The sequence below is a fragment of the Cyrtonyx montezumae genome, unplaced genomic scaffold (genome assembly GCF_038088225.1).
Source record: "Cyrtonyx montezumae isolate F1298 unplaced genomic scaffold, pur_monq_1.0 scaffold_0, whole genome shotgun sequence".
In the NCBI taxonomy this organism is placed as follows: Eukaryota; Metazoa; Chordata; class Aves; order Galliformes; family Odontophoridae; genus Cyrtonyx; species Cyrtonyx montezumae.
Window position 1 is genome coordinate 45,472,686 of NW_027071824.1, and position 18,659 is coordinate 45,491,344.

At 37.5% G+C, this 18,659-nt stretch overlaps 1 protein-coding gene across 1 annotated transcript in view; it reads right to left on the reverse strand.

Annotated features, from left to right (window-relative positions):
* Positions 1-18,659, reverse strand: part of NKAIN2 (sodium/potassium transporting ATPase interacting 2) — a 502,066-nt gene that overhangs the window by 63,436 nt on the left and 419,971 nt on the right. Inside the window, exon 4 of the mRNA XM_065734411.1 lies at positions 13,563-13,763. Within this exon, the coding sequence (XP_065590483.1) occupies positions 13,563-13,763 (201 nt within the window). The remainder of the gene's footprint in view (positions 1-13,562; positions 13,764-18,659) is intronic.

Sequence of the window (18,659 nt, forward strand, 5' to 3'; positions counted from 1 at the left end):
TCCTGCTTTGAGTAGGAGCTGTGTAAAGAGCTATAGTCAAATACAACCTTGTGTTCTTAAGTGTGTTCGAGTTAAAGAGTGCACCTTTGCCAAGTTCACCACAAATTTCAGAGGTGGTCTTAGATTAAGGTCCTTGAACTAGACAGTGCTGAGATGCTGGGCATTAGTTCAGTCCACTAATCGTAGCTGCCATCCAGGGCTGTCCATTGTCTGAAAAGTAGATGGGATTAATTTTGTTATAAAGGAAGTACTTCAATGCTTGTATGTATGCAAGGTGAGATTTTGCATCTCAGCCAACACTATCAGTAAGTGTGCAAAAGGGTAATAACTTCATATGACTTTGTAAAAAAAAAAAGATGATTTTTTTTAACTTAAGGACAATTACACAAGGAGGAAACAAAAAACTTGTTCCTTCTCTTGCTTGTGTTCTTCTAGATGGTCTTTGTTAAAATGAATAAGCAAGTTTAAGGGAGCTGAACAGCTTCTCAGAAGGAGCATTTCTGGACTGAGAGCAGTGTGTTGTGGTGGGATTTTCTTCATCTGATTTTTCAAAAGTGTTAGGATTAGGCTTTCATAATCACTGTGAACCTTCTGGCTGCAGTACTGTTTCCAAGCTCTGAAACACACCGAAAAAGCAATAAATACTGCTTACCTATATTTTACATAAAAGAAGTATCATAATTTTAATGACACTAGGCTTTTTCCATCAGTCAGAGCATCACAAATAAAAGTGTAAATGTGCAGAAGGCTTTGAAAGGACATGGTGCTTTAGAAAACGATAATATGTTTAGTTCATGCAGTTTATGTTGCTGTAAAACTTTCCACACTGTTATATTCTGATCATTGCAGCAGAAAAGAAAGCCAAAGGAAAGACTGTTTTCTTATGACACTCAAAATGCTAGCAACATTATGTCAGAACAGAAAACCACTGAAACCTAAAATGCAGGTCCAGGCAGAGCAGAAAACAATGATTTAGGAGATTAATGCTTTTAAAGATGGGATTAACTCATGCAGTTTGTAGCAGAAAATGTTTGCAAGAGTTCACTGCAATCTTTGAACTATATCTGTATGTTGATATCTAGCCACAGTAAAATTTCTGCATACATCTCTAACAGAAAATCAGGCTGCCATCTCAAAATGAGTCGAGCAGCACCAGCTGATACAGCAAATGCCAAGTGGCTATTTAGCAGTGCAAGCTTCACAACACTTGCACAGAAAAATACCAACCCCCTTCTCCCATTTGTATCTGAATCTCTGGAAACTAAATCACTTCCTAAAAGCAGAGATGGTGCAAGCAGTCTATTATTCCCTGACAGACCACAGAGTATTGTTCATGTGGACAATCTATTCTGTATAGGCGAGCTGCAGAAGCAGTAAATCCTATTAACCTGTTCAAAGTCAGATGAAGACATTTAGAAAACAGAATAGCTATTACCAACTGTGGTGAAAGACTGTATCAAAGAAAGGTTAAGTAAATGTACCATCTATTAGATTACGTACAATTGCAACTGGAAAATGTCCCAAACTCTCCTATTACCTGTTCATATCCTTCAGCATATTAATTATAACCCCCACTCTAACTGGCTGACCATTCAAGTGCTGTCCTCTGTTATGTCAATGCTAATTTTCTAGATTAAAAAAAAAATCAATTTCAAGCTATTGGCATTTCTGTGGAAAATGCTTATGCTTATATTATAGTTTTACTAACGCACACTTCCTCTACCCAAAACATATGGCAATCTGTGTGTACAGGCCACTCTGGAGACTTACAGTAATTATGTCATGATGTGCTTATTGTTATGGATTCGGCAGCCTTTCTGCATCTCTACCTGCCTTGTTCAAGTGCAGCTGCTAGCTTCAAGCTGTTGCCTGCCTCCAGCAGCAGAAGCTGAATGATGAAACGCTTTCCAGGAAAGACATGTTTTGAAGCAGACATACTGACAATAAACCAATTCACTAGGGAAGCATAACATTGACTGGATAAAAGTCGAGTAATGATTCTATGATAATTTACTGAAACTGGGTGCAATTTGCTTTAAAATAAAAATTCCCTCTGCTGCTGGTGTCTGACTTGGAGGCCTTTAATAGATAAAAGTGTGGCATTTGCTTTTATGAAGTAACTGATCTTTAGAGATTCATTAAACCTCATTATTTCATCTTATGCATAAGTGACTATTAATACTAACTCACTGAATGAGAGGAATGGGAAGAACAATGTTGTCAGAAACAAGGCTCGACAGTCCTCTACCATGCTTTTATCTGCTTATTGTGATTGAATACACTGAATTCACTTGCAAAGGAAAGCCTAAATCTTCTGGTAAAATGGGGAGAGCTTAAGATGAGACTGTCCAATATAGTCCTAACTTCTGTGCCTGGTTTTCATTATAAGCAAGAAGTAAACATTCAGGCCATCTGCCTCCAGCTTTAGTGGGAGCTCCTTGCTGAGGAGCCCCAAAGGATCCAGCCTGCTGTGTAGCCTCTTCCCAATTTACCTAAGCTGGAAGCAGGAAGTTTTGTCTCCCAATTTTGTTTTCCTGATATTCAGAAGGAGAACATGTGAAAAGGGAAATGGTTAACTAATTAGGAAGAACAATAGGTGCAAAAATGTCAGAGATTGTGCTGCTGTGCTCTTATTGTACTGTCCTTGCTGCAAATGGCAGCTATTAATATTTTATTGTCTTGAACCTCTAGGGTAGACTCCAGATGTCACTATTTGATTTTTGTCTACATATAAGGAAATATAAATTATGTCATGTCAATGTTGAATTCTCACCTATGGCAACAGTCATTACTGGCAGACAAATGCTATGATTTTGCAGATCCTTTATTTCCTCAGCTTGTGACTAAACACGTGACTTATCTGTTCACTGAAACCCCAGACATCCAAAAACAAAAATAAAGCAGAGGCAAAGTCCCAGTGCTTCATTTTTGATTTGTATATGTTGAGAATTAGCTATTTCATTTACATTTACATGTACATATTGGGAGAGACTGGAGGTTAAGATAGTCGAGCTCAAGGCTAGCTTTAAAAGAATGATGCGTGCTGGGAAAAAAATCTGCTTTACTCTTTATGAAAACAGGAATCACTTTATGCCAATCACTTTCAAGCAGTAGGAAACAGAAAAACTGCTGTCTGCAGTTTAGTACTGCATTTTAGCTGAATGATACTGCTAAGGAACACATTTGATAGTCTCCCCCAGACACATCAGCAGTGTGCAAATATGCTGTCTAACTGTCCAACCAGAGCTGAAGCTAAAGAAGTGGTGAGAATTGTTTGATGTTTACTAAGCACATGTGCAAAGAGTGGATTATCTCCAATTTCAAGAGAGAGTAATTTTCTTCACTTGGATAAAACAATGATGTTTTTCAATAATGAGTATTACATGGAATTTAAAAGCTGTTATTCATGTGAAAGCTTCAGCAAATTTATGATGAAAAATTGTCTCAGACTCTTCTCTCCTTACACTGCAGCACTGTAGAAGAGAGCTATAAGTCCTTAGGACATCTTTTCAGAGGATTATACTCACTGAACTACACAGACTTTCACATGCTACACAAGAAGTAGAAAATTGAGAATTTTTCTACAAATGACTACTTGACTCCATGTTACTAGGTTACAATTCACGTACCTTTCCTGGGCTCCATGCTACGGCCCCACACTCAAACACTAGCTATAGATCCAGTTAACACTGTTACTACTGAGATTGCTTTGGGATGGTGAACGTGCAGAGGTGTACTAGCAAGTGAAATAATGCAGAGACTAACTTCAGGCCTCCTAGAGGCCAAATGGTATGGCATAGCTAGTGCTCACACAAGAAAGATCTTTTTAAATCCAGAACAACGCGAGCAGATCCAAACCTTGCATAGGGATGCTCCCTTCTTTGCACAGCCCCTGCCCTCCCATGCCCTGATGTTGTTTGGGACAGTGATTGCTGGTCTGGGACAGATGCATGATATGGACTATAGAAGGAGTTTAACTGTCTCAGAGAAAATGTAGTGAATGCGCAGAGCCCAAGGAACCAGCTGAGAAATCTAGGAGGAAACCAGGTACTTATTTGGCACTTGTGCATTAGGTGAAATTCATTGACACAATCACATTAGGACAAAACAGTTTAGGGCTGAGGTACTTTCCAAGAGTACTGTTTCTTCAAAAAATTCCCAGTCAGCCCTACTTCTGAGATTGCAGTAATAAACCTCAATCAACAAAAATATTAGGGTCAGCTTTCTGATCTTGCTTTCTTGACCTGCCTAGGATACATAGTCCAAGGGCCATAGGGCATATGGTTACAATAGAAAGTTAGATACTTTTCAGGAAGGCAAAGGACTTGTCACACAGGCTTTGCTGTGAAATAGGGAAAATTTTCTACAAAGTACATAATGTAATAGTACTTAATATTCTTATTTTACACACTCATGAAGTATATTTAAATGCTTCTATGATTTCTATTTTCCCTAGGAACAGTTACTATTTTTAGCGGAGTAGTTAGTTCCACCAAAAACAAATGAATTGTTCTATAGAAATGTAGAATTACATTGAATTTTAGAAATTTAAGAATTGATACAGGTTCAGTTGCAGTTGCTATGAGTCATAGAGCTCACATTATTTGTCTTTTGAGAATTTGGAGTACAGAACAGATTTGCTGTACTGTGGCATTATAACCAGGATTGTCATGACTAAAGCTGCACAGTAGGTAATTTTACATTTTCAGAGATAAATCTATACTTTCATACACTCAGAAAGCTGTGCTACCATTTTGTTTATTTTGTTTCTTTATTTTCTTTTTTTTTTTCTGTATTCTTGTTTTTTTATTCTTTTTATTTATTGTTCTTCGTTATCTTCTGTATTTTTATATTATTTTATTTTTTTATTTTTCTTTTTTTATCATCATACCAAAGTCCTTCTCATATATTCAGGAACCGATTACCTTAACTCATGATTTGAGGCCACTTTCTTTCAAAATGGAAAATGTCCTTTATGAGGTGTCAAGCAAAATGGCAAAATAAGAGTTTTCTCTTTTGTATATGGGAGTGTAAGGCAGTACTTTAGTGTTCAAAAGAATACAGAGCAGAGAAATGCTGGGGTAAATCTGTACTTAAAATTACTAAAGATTACGGAATATTGTGCTATTATTATTGTTATTCAGCTTAATATAATTCTTACATCTAAAGCAGGTGTATTTTTGTAGTTGGTTTTTTTTTTTTTTTTTACCATGCAGCCTCACTTATATAGAATATTCAGAGAAAGAGCCTCATCCATTCTCTTTCTCCAGAACCTTCAAAATATGCAAAACCCAAAGATCCCAAACTAGGTGAAATTACCTTAACTGCAAGGCTTTTGAGCTGTGTATAGCTGGAAGGAGTTCACCTGCAGCTCTTCTGCTAGAGCAGTGTCATAAAATCATAGCAGAATTGTGCTAGTACAGGAGCTGAAGAATAATTTAAACCCCAGCTGTATGAGGAAGAAAATCAGTGAGCCAGCATCACCAGGTAACACAGCACCACCAGCATCACATAGCCCCAAGACAGCCATGAGGCACTGAAACTGGGGAACTGTAATCTCGTCGCTGCATCATATAACTATTTATCCCTACAGGGTCAGGCCAAATTAGAGTCCCCTGTGTGAAGGAATACATATGAGGCGGTCAAAACAAATTCTCAGGAAACTGCCCTCGGGCCTCATAGTAATGACTCTAATGTTCAGCTCTTGATTATCACAACTCTGTTCCTGCCCAAATCACATTCACCATTTGCCTTTGCTTGTGTAAGAGGATCTGTGAGAGCTGGAACTGCTTCTTCCAGTCTCAGCTCATGCTGGTGCAGGTGCCTTTCAATCCATCAGGGAAATGAACCTCTCAGAAAAAATACTAAGTGCACTGGCCTTGTAGCTCTATTAAAAACTGACACCTCTCCACTGAATTGGAGCAAACTTTCAGAAAAAATATCACACAACTTAGCTGTATATGAGCCTAGTCCATTAAGAAGGAAAGCTTTTCGGGAAATGAATGTATACAGTTTCACTTACTAAGCTCCACGCTCATTAAAAAACCGTTAATGCTTTGATGGGTACACTTCTGTTTTCTGCAAGAATTGGTGAAGAAATGCAGGTAAAATTTGATAGAAGCAACCACAAACAATGTGTATAAGCATAAAGAAGTCTTACAGTAATCCTTCAAAACTAATGACATACTCTAGCATTATTGTCAAACAGAGAAATAGCAATATACTCTACTCTGAGGCCATGTCAAAGATGCCTGAACCTGATGTTGCTCCTCTGGTAACGTGGCACGACAATGTTATTAAATTAGCACTTTACAATGATTCATACCCACTCTACTGATTTTGCCCAGTCTTGCTGTGAAAGAACGGTCTTTCCGAAAGTACCAAACTGTATCATTAAGAATCAATTTTCCTTCAATCTCTGTGATGCCCTAGAAGGGAACTCTACTTCAATTAAATAATGTTATTTTTTCCCATTAGGTTCAAAGAGTCAAAATTTGATTACATGAACTCTTGCCTCTTTTCTCACCTACAAAAACTCTCACCATTATTCTAGCACAGGAGGAGGCAGCCAATGTGTAAATTGTGTGCATGAGTATGTGTGTGCAGAAGAAGTCAAAAGGGTGACAGGGGAAGAAAATTAGCAAGAATAAATCTGAGTGAGGGTTTTTGTGTGCAAGATGTACTTCCTGAAAAGATGAAGAGTTTGGTGTTGTCAGGAAAGAAAGAATTAGGCTTTTTACTGCAAAAAGATATAATGTATGCAAAGGAATTGAGGAATGGGAAATTAAGAATCCAATGTCAATTTACTGGTAAGCATATCTGATACATACATATTTGTAGCACAAAAATGGGATGGCTGGATAGTTATTAGAACCCAAAGCCTATATCAAGCTGTGGCACTTCCTAAAAGATAAATGTTATCCATCTGAACTCATTTGAAAACCCTTTACACAGTACAACCTCTCAGATCATCCCTGGCCCTGAGTCTTTATAGCTATGACAAAAGGATCTACTCATCTACTTTTCAGCATTTCAAGCTGGAGTATCCAGTGCCAACTAATTTTTTGTTTGTTTTCACTCATGAGTATTTTGGGACTCACAGAAATACCATCTTGGTCCATGCCTCATTCCTAATGGTATGGCTACTTTTATTTTTCACGCACTTCTATGACTCCCTCTTCTCCTCTATTCCATTTTTTTGCCCTGCTCCTGTCATAAAATGTCCTGATGTGCTTATATATATGCTTTACACTCATTTGCATGCTTCTTGTAGTCCTGATCTGTCATTTGCTGGAGTCTTTGGTGGAACTGCAGGTCTTTCACTCTGCTGAGGTCTTATCAGTATCTTCCTCCTTCCCCCAGAAAAGAGAATACACTTTTCCCTACAGAACTTTCATCTTCCTTTCCTTCTGTAAATGCTGTAATGAACAGGCACACCATTTCTCTAACTTCTGCTGTTCTGCACACTCTCCTCATCACTCATTCAGTATGTCTCCTTCCCTACTTCCATCTCTCTCCTCAGGCACATGAGACTATAACGTCACCTGTGCTATGCTAACATTAAGGTTTTTGAGAGTACCTTATTCTAATCAGAATTAATCCTACAGGGAAGCAGGGACTGTTACTGCTTCTCTGTTCTAAGCACTTAAATAGATACATGGTCCACTTTAATGTAATATTTGATTACTTTGCAATGTTTTAATGGAATTATCCTGGCAACATCTTCCTGGGGTATTTAAGAACTATTGTTTATGTAGTACAGAAAAAAACTGGCACAAGTTAAGCACCCTGGCAAATACTGTACTGTAAGTCTGCAACAATGCAGAGATTTTGAAGCTGGCATCTTAACTGTCCAGCTTTATTATTGCCTCTTAATGGTGCAGTTATGATTCATGATGCTTTAAATCAATCTGACAGCACTGTAACTTGAAAAGTATTACGACACAGGCTTTGCAGAATAGCAAACAGTGTACATTTACTGTAACTAGTACGGATGGTTAATTACATATTATGAATTTTAAAGCATGAAATAATAATTTGATGGTTGCATAAAGCATATGCTCAGGAAGGAACAGAAAGGATTTAAAACTAATGTACGGCACATATAAATCAGTGAGAAAGATCACTATGATAATGGTCAATATATTCATGTAACTGTTTACTTAAGATTTTATTTATTTGGCATGTAAGTTATCATCAATAATATAGATACAGTATGTAAGAAATGCTTTTCCCTCACTCATTTAACCAGAATGATGTTGCACACTTCATCTTTTCAATGTACGTATTACTACGTGGGTTACTCTGAAAGTAATACCTCCTATTTATTTCCTTGGAATAACAGCAGATACAAAAGAGCACAATAACACTATTTGATAAAGCAAATTCCCAGCTACAAAATACCATTCCTCAACATAGTCACCACTATTAGCTATGCATTTTTATGAGCTATAAGCAGAAGAATGCACACTATGCTTGTAAAAAATACGCACCAGTGAAGGTAACCCACTGTTGCTGTCACCACTGCTGACACACACCACACACTGCCTCACTGTGCTCAGATTCCACTGCTTGGTCTCCAGAAACATTCAGGAAGTGTCAGTGGGTGCCATTTTTTCCATGTGAAGGAATTCAATAACACATCTTTGCTTCATACACACTTTCATGTCAGACATCAATTTCTCAGTCTACTCCTCTGCTGTCATCCGTCAGATGGTAACACAATGTGATGGAATATTGATGGGAAAGTTCAATCTCTACTACCACAACACAAACATCTGACTGTCACCATGGGCAAACATAACGAAATAGGAGGCATTACTTTTGGAACAGCCCTCAAAAAAATTGAATTGGCTGAGGTGGTTCCTTCACATTAGTCTTACTCCCAGAGCTCAGTCACTTAGTTCCACTCAAATCAATAGACTTGTGAGTGGGTAAGCGAGGAATAAAAGACAACCATAATAAATACTTTAAATCCTGTGCTGGCAAAGATATGTAATTCTGTCAAACATATCACCATAGCTCATCTTTTATTTGTATATTTTGAGAGTTTTGATCTACAAAATGGATTTCAATTTGTCTCCTTTTGCAAGAACAGCCTTGTGGGAGTGGGGGCAGGTCATACATAATCAAAGCGCTGAACACAGAGGGAAGGAAGATGCAGAGAATCTACAGAAGCTCTGCTTCTGTATGAAATGCGATTACCGTTATAATTTTCTTGTACCACACATAGCTTTCCTATACTGGGTATCATCCACATTTAGAGATTTTTTGAGAGATGTAATGGATCCCTATCTATGCAAATGTTACAGTCTTATAAACTGAACAAGACCAATTTAGGAATGCTTTTCTCACTGCAGCACCTGGGAAGAGGCAGAGAGAAGAAATGACTTTCTCAAGGACATTATCGCAGACTTGGAAACAGAACCAATTGATCTGAAGCACAGCTCAGGGTCTGAACTGAAATAATTTCCATTTGCTGTACTAAGATGAGTTCAATAAAAAGCTCAATTGAAGAAAAATCTACGCTGGATCTGTAGCTAGAATTAGACATTGATGTGTGTGAGTACCTGTGAGACTGTGAGCTTGAGACCTTTTCTTGGCCACAACATCAAAAAAATGTGCATTTGCTATTAATACACGGAGCACATGCCCTCTTTAAACACTGACATTGCATGCCAAGGTTAGCAGAGGTGTACAGTCTTCACTGTATTTCCCCAAGCACTGTCTTCCCAAGGTTTTCCTCCTGTTTTTATCCAGTTGCCTGGGGATAGGGGGGAACTTTCATTCAGCCTCCATTATATACATAGTATACAGAATGCAACTCAAATTTCACAAAACAGTAGCAAATCAAATCTCCATTAGTATCACTGACCTCATTCTTTACCTGGAAAAGTCATCTCCAGAGATTAGTAATTTATCTATCCTAGATAACCCAGGAGTTCTGAAAATGAAATAGCTTCTGTGAGGTAAGCAGTGAGAATCAATATCCATTATGGCCATAAGGACACTTTAAAATATGAAGCATATGAGAGTCCAAGTCATGCCATCAGTAGACCAATTAATTTTGGTAATACATAGGCATAAAGGACAAGCAGAGCTGTGGTCCTCACAGAGAACACTGGATGGTCCAAGTACACAGATATCACAGCTCTGTAAATGAAGTATTTCTGGGAGAGACATGTAAAGGGGAGCATTTGGCCCAGTATGTGAGCATAGGCTGCAGGGACAAATGGCTTTGCACAAGACAAATTGATTAGCTGTGGCTGAAATGATGTTGTTTGTGTCCATATATCAGCATAATGATAAAAAATTACCATTGGCAAAATACAGTGACATCTCAGATGCGAAGGTAGAAGATGAATCTTCTCAGACACATCTATGGCATTCACCAAGAATTAGGCAGGACAAGAAAGGAAAGTATCATTCAATAGAAATACTGTCTCCACATCTTTTCCCAGTCCTCTGGGTTTCAAACAAAACTGAACAAACCCTGCCCTTAGCAGTTCTGTTCAGTTCAAAGCAGCTGCCTGCTGCAAGTGGTGCCCTAAAAGTACGTTTATATATTTTGCATCACTGCAAACTGCAAAGCTGCACTTCAAGATGACGTAGATCCTCATTCTACACAATCTCTTTCTTAATCTAAGCCACGCTCTTTAACTTGCTGGAATAAGATGATAAGACATACAGATAAAGTGATAGCACAGAGGCTCAGCTGTGTCTCAAAAGAACCATATGGGAGATATTATTATGGTGCACAAAAGGAAAAGTAACAAGCATGGTGTGTGGCACTGACATTTTGGTGGTGCACCATTTCAGAAAACTCCCATGAAAACATCAAGACGATGAAATGAAAATCAGTGCAATTAAAAAAAAATAAATCAGTTCCACAAAGATGAAACACAGTTAGAGGCTGAGAAATATGTAATGAGCTGAAATGGGAATAGCTCCAAGACAGTTATAATTGTGCATGATTTTTTTACTTTTCTGATGCAAGGGTTGGTTAATACAGCTCTGAAGAGGCTGTATTCTCCCACCAGCACCACCAGACAAAGTGCTGTATAGTATGAGATAAAGGAAAGTTTGTGGATGCTTTGCAGCCCTCATTATCACTTTGGATTGTTTCAACCTTCCTTCACATACATGAATGATAAATAACCAAATCATGATTTAAATCTTTTTTTTTCTCAGAGCATTTCCTCACACATATAAGGTCTCAAATAATTTTCCCAAATTTGAAGCCTTTTGTAAACAACAAATATTAAGCTTGTCAAAGCACAGAGGCCACCAAATACAATCTTCTATTACTTCTGCAATGTGGGCTGAACTAGGAGTTTTATCCGGTCATTTATTTATACTGAGCTAAACCCACTCCTCAGAAGCAAATCATTTCTGCATCATCATTTCTGGCTTTCTTTAGTCTTTAAGACAGGTATTATGCAAGGAAGAATACCACTCTGCATACTGATGATTCTTCTGAAATCTGGGATTATTTAGCTTTCTAGTTGTTTTAATTGCTACAATTTTTTTAGTCCGTACAATAAAATTATCCAAAATTGCACTCTTTGAAAACTAAGATCAGTGCTTACTTGCACAGAATTAACAGCAGCACTTGTAGCAGTTTTTGTTTTCAGTGAGATATCTGGGGAGATACGGTGCATAGCAGACAATAAATATTCTGGATCTCCTTGGGTGAGTCTCTGCAATTCTTAAATATTCCACAGCCCAATTTAAGTCTTTCATTTTAGAAAGCATGAATAATGGGGGCTTTATAGCTTTTATTTTAGCTCTTGTATACTTTTCACTAAGTATTCCACAGCAAACACGATGTCTATGTGGAGCCTAACCTTTGGCACTCAGCTTCCATACAAGCTTTCTAGCAAGCTGTACAAAATATACATAGCATAATGTTTTCAAAGACTGATGTAAAGAGAGTCTCAGTGGAGACAAATTTCTTTCTAACTTTTTTGTCTATAGACAGTGGAAAATATCCTTAAAGAAATACTGCAGTGCCACCAGTCTGTGAAGAAGGCAAGACCAACCATTAGCTTGATCATTGCCATGATCACACAAATAAAAAGCATGTAACCAATTTGTAGGTTGCAAGTTATAGATTTACAGTTAAAGTGCAAGATCCGCTTAAGTGCCCATAAAAGGAAATTGAAAGGAAAGATTAATTTCCTTCTAAAGGGAGATAAATCTGATGCAAGGTTTGGGTTTGTTGAAAGCTAGTTTACTGAAAACTAAGTAATATGTTCTGTTCCAGCTCTGTATTACATGTTACCAAGCCACACCAAGTAATTTCCTAACACATTTTTATAATTGTGACATTATACTAGTGTTTCTATTAGAAAAAGAAAGACGTGCTCACTATTGGAAATGTGAAAATTATGTAAACACCAAAGTTTAAAGCACTAGGTCTGGAAAATTGGCCCATACTTTTACTGTGTTGATCTTCATCTATGATAATTACATTTACAGTATTATGTGTGGAAATACAAAAATGGTACTGTCTACAGTTACCAGATTACTGTTGGTTTGTTATTCTGAGCCATTCCCCTGCCTTGCAAAAACTTCCTAATCTAAAACACAGTTCTGTTTAGAAGAGACACACAAAAATCTTTGTTGCACTGAGAACAGAATCAAGCTTGAACTATATAGATTCCTTGAGTTTCTTGTTCATCATTCATTGCATACCAAAAAAGAAAACAACCCGACAACTCAAACCTAGAATAAAATAAAAAAGTATTAGATATCTTTTTCTAAGTTATGCTTGAGTTAATAACAATTGCTTGTAAATAAAACTGTAAAGCTTTTTTAATCTATTTACTTATTCACTCTGTTTTTTATTTTTATTTTTGCACTTATTTTGTTGTTTTTGTATCAGCTTTAACTTATCAAAATTGAAGATACGATCTATCTGGGGTAGAAATTGATTTTATCTTTCAGATCCACCCAGTGCCTGCATTGCTAACTACTTGGTCAGGGTCCTTTTGCTTTCCTACAATGGGGTCAGCTGAGGTGTATGGAGGAAACCTGGAGGCAGATGGACCTTCAGGAGAGAAGGACCTTCAGCAGATGGACAAGGAGTCCACCCAGAGATGTATTAACTCAAAGATATAATTGCCTGAACTCACCCGATGTTGGCCATTTACACCTAGACTGAGGACAAGACAGATACGGAAGCTGTTAACTTTTTGATTAACTGGTGGCCACATTGTAAGACATTGGAACAGTTGCCAGCATACATTAACTCTGGGATCAGGATGAACAAACATCCTCACTCTTTTGCCAGTATGGCCCTTTTTGGACAAAATACTGGAATCTCTTGAGTAGAAGTTTATGAGGGGGAGCCATGTACCCAGGCACTGGACAAAATATGTATAGCAACAGCTTTATTTGCAGCTATATATAAATATAAAAATAAAGAGAGTGATGAATAATATATTCAAAATTCCAACACTTAGAGTTTGAAGATAAAGGGCACAATGCTACTTTTCTAGTAGTAAGATTCAACAAGATGAAAGCTAGAAAAGGCAGCACAAGTGAGTGTATATACTTACTGCAAGGAAGATCTGAAGAGAACTGTGAGCCACTTCTATGTACTGATACTCAAGAAAACACCCCGAGACAGTGATATAACGATGATCCTCTGGTGCCCAGTCTGGGGCTGGTGTTACTGAGGTCACAGTGCAGCCTGGCCCATTCTCCATCCACCATGAACGATGCATTGAGATATTAAAGGTCAGAATGAGATCTGTTTCCTGTGAAGCAACAAGTGAACAATTAATGCTTTGGGATCACGCTCTAGTATTAAATGCCTCAGCTAGAGATTTCACAGAACACATAAGGAAGCAAAGAACACCAATAAAATTGTACCTTCACACAAAAAATAGTTGAGCTTGCCTGAAAGAAATATGAGTAGCTACACCCTGACAGGCAGAATTATTTTCAAGCAGAACAACCCTGCAAGCCAGGATCTGCTCCTAAACATTATACCAATCTGTACCATTCAGTCATTTTACATTGATTATTATCCAATGGGAAACCTTAAGGACTGATGACACGCACATTTCACAGCAACCCTCCTGCACTCATTTGGCTCATATTTTGCTGGTGTCATCTACCAAACCGTGTGAGAGTCCTCAGTGTCTGAGACTTTACTACGTGTGGACAATCTGCAGTTCTTTACATATGAACTCTGCAATTGCAGAATTGTGGTAACTGTAAAAATATTAGAGAAGGATGAGAAATGATCTGTACAGTTGATTAAAAGCATTGTGTCTTTGCAAAGCCTGTCTTAGTCTTCTAACCCTGTAGGAATCTGTGGGAAACAGCTACTGTGTGTTGCCTTGTCTAAAGACTTCTCAGCTTTTTGAATAGAAGGGCAAAGAAGTCTGCAACATTCAAGCCTCTTGCAGCTGATATAAGGGAGCAAGTGCACGAGATTCAGCCATGCTTTCCACTAAGATTGCATTTATAAATAGTTTATAAAGGATTAATGAATGATTAATATACATCATAAACAATACTACGGATATGACTTTCATAAATTATACTTGGTTGAACATTACTTGAGGGTACTATACATAGTTATAACAAAACTATGGACTTTGTGGATTCTGTAATAGCCTACAGTATTTACCGACTCTTTATAAATTATTTATGTGTAACCTCATTGTAAAGTGTGACTATCTTGTCTGTGTGCACATGTGCTCAGTCATGCAAAAAAAAATTGCTTTTAAATAATGTCTTTGCAGAGTCAAATTCTCCCCACACCTAACCTACATTTTTTTCAGCATGCTGATGACATTAATAATTAAAACTATCATAAAAATTTAAAATGTAACTACTTAATTAGGCTTACCAAGAAAAAAAAAGGAAGAGAACGCCACTGAGTAGCTGATATGCCATGTCCAAATTTCTCTTCCTTCAGAAAATGTCATTTTTTTCAGTTTCACATATTTTTCCTTTTTGTACTACTTCAAGCAAAAGTAACTATCCAGAGAGGTTTTGGATAATGACACAACTGTAATCTGTGATTACTCTGTAGCATAGCTGATTTTTAATTTTTATTTTTTAAGCTCATGTTCGTAACTTTTTTTTAATGTACCAAACTTCTGCATAATCATTGACTACCCCTCAGCAAATCCAGGTAAGAGATGGCAAGAAAAACTATAAATATTTTTGTGATAAATAATTATTATACATCCTCATAGCAGCATGATCCAGCAATTAATGTGCTCTGTGAGTAAATATGTGATGATTCATATAACTGAAAGATACAAGTAACTTCAGACATTTGAAGATGATTAAAGCAACCATGAACTTTCAGATAAACAACCGAAAATTTCCAGCAACTGATAGGTTTAAATATGGCCACAAGCCTTCATACTCAAAGTTTTCCTCTTTCCCTAGGCCACTCTGTAGCAAAGCTGCCAGTCTAGAGTCTGCCTATTGTTTCTCGTAAATGGGCTTTTTTCCCCAACACTCAAACCAGAAGGGGCTGTTAGAACTCCTTAGTAGTACACTGGCCTTTTAACCTTGCATAAGAAGTTGAAGAATTATTAACTTTGGAGCAACTTTGCTTAAAGACATCAACTGATTCCCAAATGACTAAAATAAAACTCTATCACATTATTATTAGAAGGCCTTTAATTCATTCTAGTTGCCATGGAAAATTCTTAACCTCTAGTCTCTTATCAGAGAAGCAGCATGAATGAATAGAACTTATTGGCTGTCTTTATTTTATTACTTGCAATACCTTCAAAAGAGTCACGATGAACTAAAAAATATTTTACGAAGTACAGACGTAGGATGAAATATGTATTCCTTGAAAAGGAAAAGGATTAGCTTGCTGGCAGGAACTAGTTATTTGTTATGCATCTGTCAGATGATATTAAAATGGATCAGGAGGAGCTAAGCAAAGATCAAAACTGGTCTCTGAGATCAGAATATCACTCTTTTAAAGACAGCCATGTCTGCTTACATAGGGTGCAGTAGCCCAAAACTTCACAGGTTAAAAACAAGTGCAAAGTACGTATAATCACACAATGAGTTACTTATAATTAGACAAGTAAATAAAACTTCACAACATCTAGCTTTCTATCATCACAGAATTTACACCTGAGTGATTTACCAAAATAATCCAATATATTTAGAAAATTCCATTACCCTCAAAACATCTTTTCACAGTGCAGTTGGATACTATGATTTGGACTAAGGAAGCTTGTTTTGTTCAAGAGTAGCCTTTTCATCCTTATCAGTAAAAGAACAAACAAACCTAGAGTCTATGAGATCTACATTTTACTCCTGCCTTTGAGCACTTGGTAAAATACTGTTATTCCCTCTGCTCAAAAAAATAGATATGGTACTTGTCACAGTCTTATGTCAGTTAATTGCTGGTATTAGTAAAAACAAATAGTTTTGGTTTTAGCTGAGGCAGTGTTAATAGCACACTGATATTTAGTTGTTACTGAGGGGCAGGGACACACCTGGGACCAGGACAGGCCACTTGACAGGAAGAATGCTGCCTTTATGGCACAGCAGCAGCAAGCAGGGTGGAGCTGAGCCAGGGTAGGTGCCTGAATTACTCTGAGTGCTGTTCCATACTGCGTGTTGTCACGCAGAAGGCCACGAAGCTGAGGGGAGTTGTCTAGGGGCAGCTGCTGCTCAGAGATTGCAGGGTGTTGGTCAGTGTGTGGTGAGATATTGTGCTGCTGGTGGACTGTCAGTTGGGCAGTTGCATTGTGAGCTGGGCATCAGTTAGCAGGTGGTAATTGCATTGTGGCTATAAATGCAGTTATCACATTTTTGTTTCAATTTTTTCTTTTTGCCTTAGAAAATAGTTTTTATCCCAACTCATGAGTTCTCTCCCTCATCCCACCTGGGGAGAAATGAGTGAACAGCTGCACAGTGCTGATCTGCTGCCAGGCTCAACCACAACACATAACTCCTGCTGAAAGCCCACACTTCAAATCATAACTTTGAATAACATGGTTTTTATTATTAGACATCATCCATGTCTACAGTAAAATTCAGCTCAAATAAAAATGATAATGAAGTCAGATTTTCAAAAACAAACATGAGTTAGGTCCTGAGAATTCCTACCCCCAAAGTATGAGGGATAAGTATAGATGCAAAAGGAGCCCATTCACTACAACATCAGCTGCCACACTGTCAGATCTTTCAAAATTTGAATTGATATGTGCTCTGATCTTGCTTATAATCTCTAGACCACGTACTCTGATATACACTCACATTAACAGAACATTTCCTATGTTTTAGCAGTGAAAGACATCCAACTTATAAAAAAGTTTTACTCTGTAGAGAGAAAACTGCTGAGAATTTGAACCTCCTGGTGGAACTGTGGGAGCCAAAGGATGATGTATCTGTCATTAATGTCTTTTACACTGAAAAGAAATAGAACTATTCTTTGACAAATTCCTCTCACCATTTACTTTGTTCACAGCTGGAATACAGTTTTAGTGGACACAGACTAAGTCTACAATGGAAGTTGGGGATTTCCTGTACTCTCCAGTGTATTTGCCATCTGTTTTCTCTACAACATCTGTGGATCAAACATTGCTCAGGGAATGTTTGCAGAGAAATGGTCTAATAAGCCTTGAAGTTATGAAACTCAACAAGTACTGCTGATACATATTGGGCATGCCAATAAGATGTTGTTCACAGTCTGTATGTCAAGGAAAATTTCATTATCTTAAATTCAACAAACAGCTGCTTTCTTCATGGACATAAAAATACATCTGTATGAGCTTTATGGATGATCGCTGTGATGGTTTTGTAAATCCTGCTGATATTTGTAAAGCCTGCTAATGAAAATTGGTGCATTAAAAAAGATTTTGCCGTTCATCAAGGAGTAGAAATACAGAGGAAATATTAAGAAAGGCATGTTTGCTAACACTCTTAAGATGTGTTGATATTTGTAATGGTTAGGAGCAAGACAAAGTCCAGAGTTTTTAAGTCTCAGACTCAGATATCAAAGATCAGAAACAGACCTCTTCAAATTAAGCCTATAACGTTTTTTATACAAACTATCCAAAAATAAAAGGTCGAGCTTTGATGATTTTTTTTTTAAATACATACAATATATAACAACCCTCCCCAAGGTTAACTGAACAGTTCATAACATTCTGTATGAGAACAGCTGATAAAAGAACATAGCAGTATAGCACCTTGCAAGAGTTGCCAGAAATGAAAACAATCTCCTTTGCAGTAAGGAGCAGCAGGAGGCCAGCAGTGCTCAAAATGAAGGTATGTAGTAATTACTAGACAACACTGTTTCAATTATTTTGTTAGGTGTCCTGGTACAGTTTAGAGAAGCTGATACCAAATACAACATCAAGAGAAAAGCAGCAGCAGTGATCCAGTGTGATTCTCTTTGAAAGTCCATGAGATACTGCATGCTCAAGGAATTTGTACTGACTTCATTGGGCATGGATTGCTGTACTGTGCAAAATGGGTTTCCTCCATTTTTTTCTCATTAGGAACTGCTGAAATCTATGCAAACATGCCAAGATTCAATACGAGCTTTTTCAAATACAACCAACTATGTAAGCATTTGCTATATTTTTTGTTCTCAATTTAGCAAGAAGAGCTGCTTGGAGACTGAATGACCACATAGGGATTCAGTGAAAGCA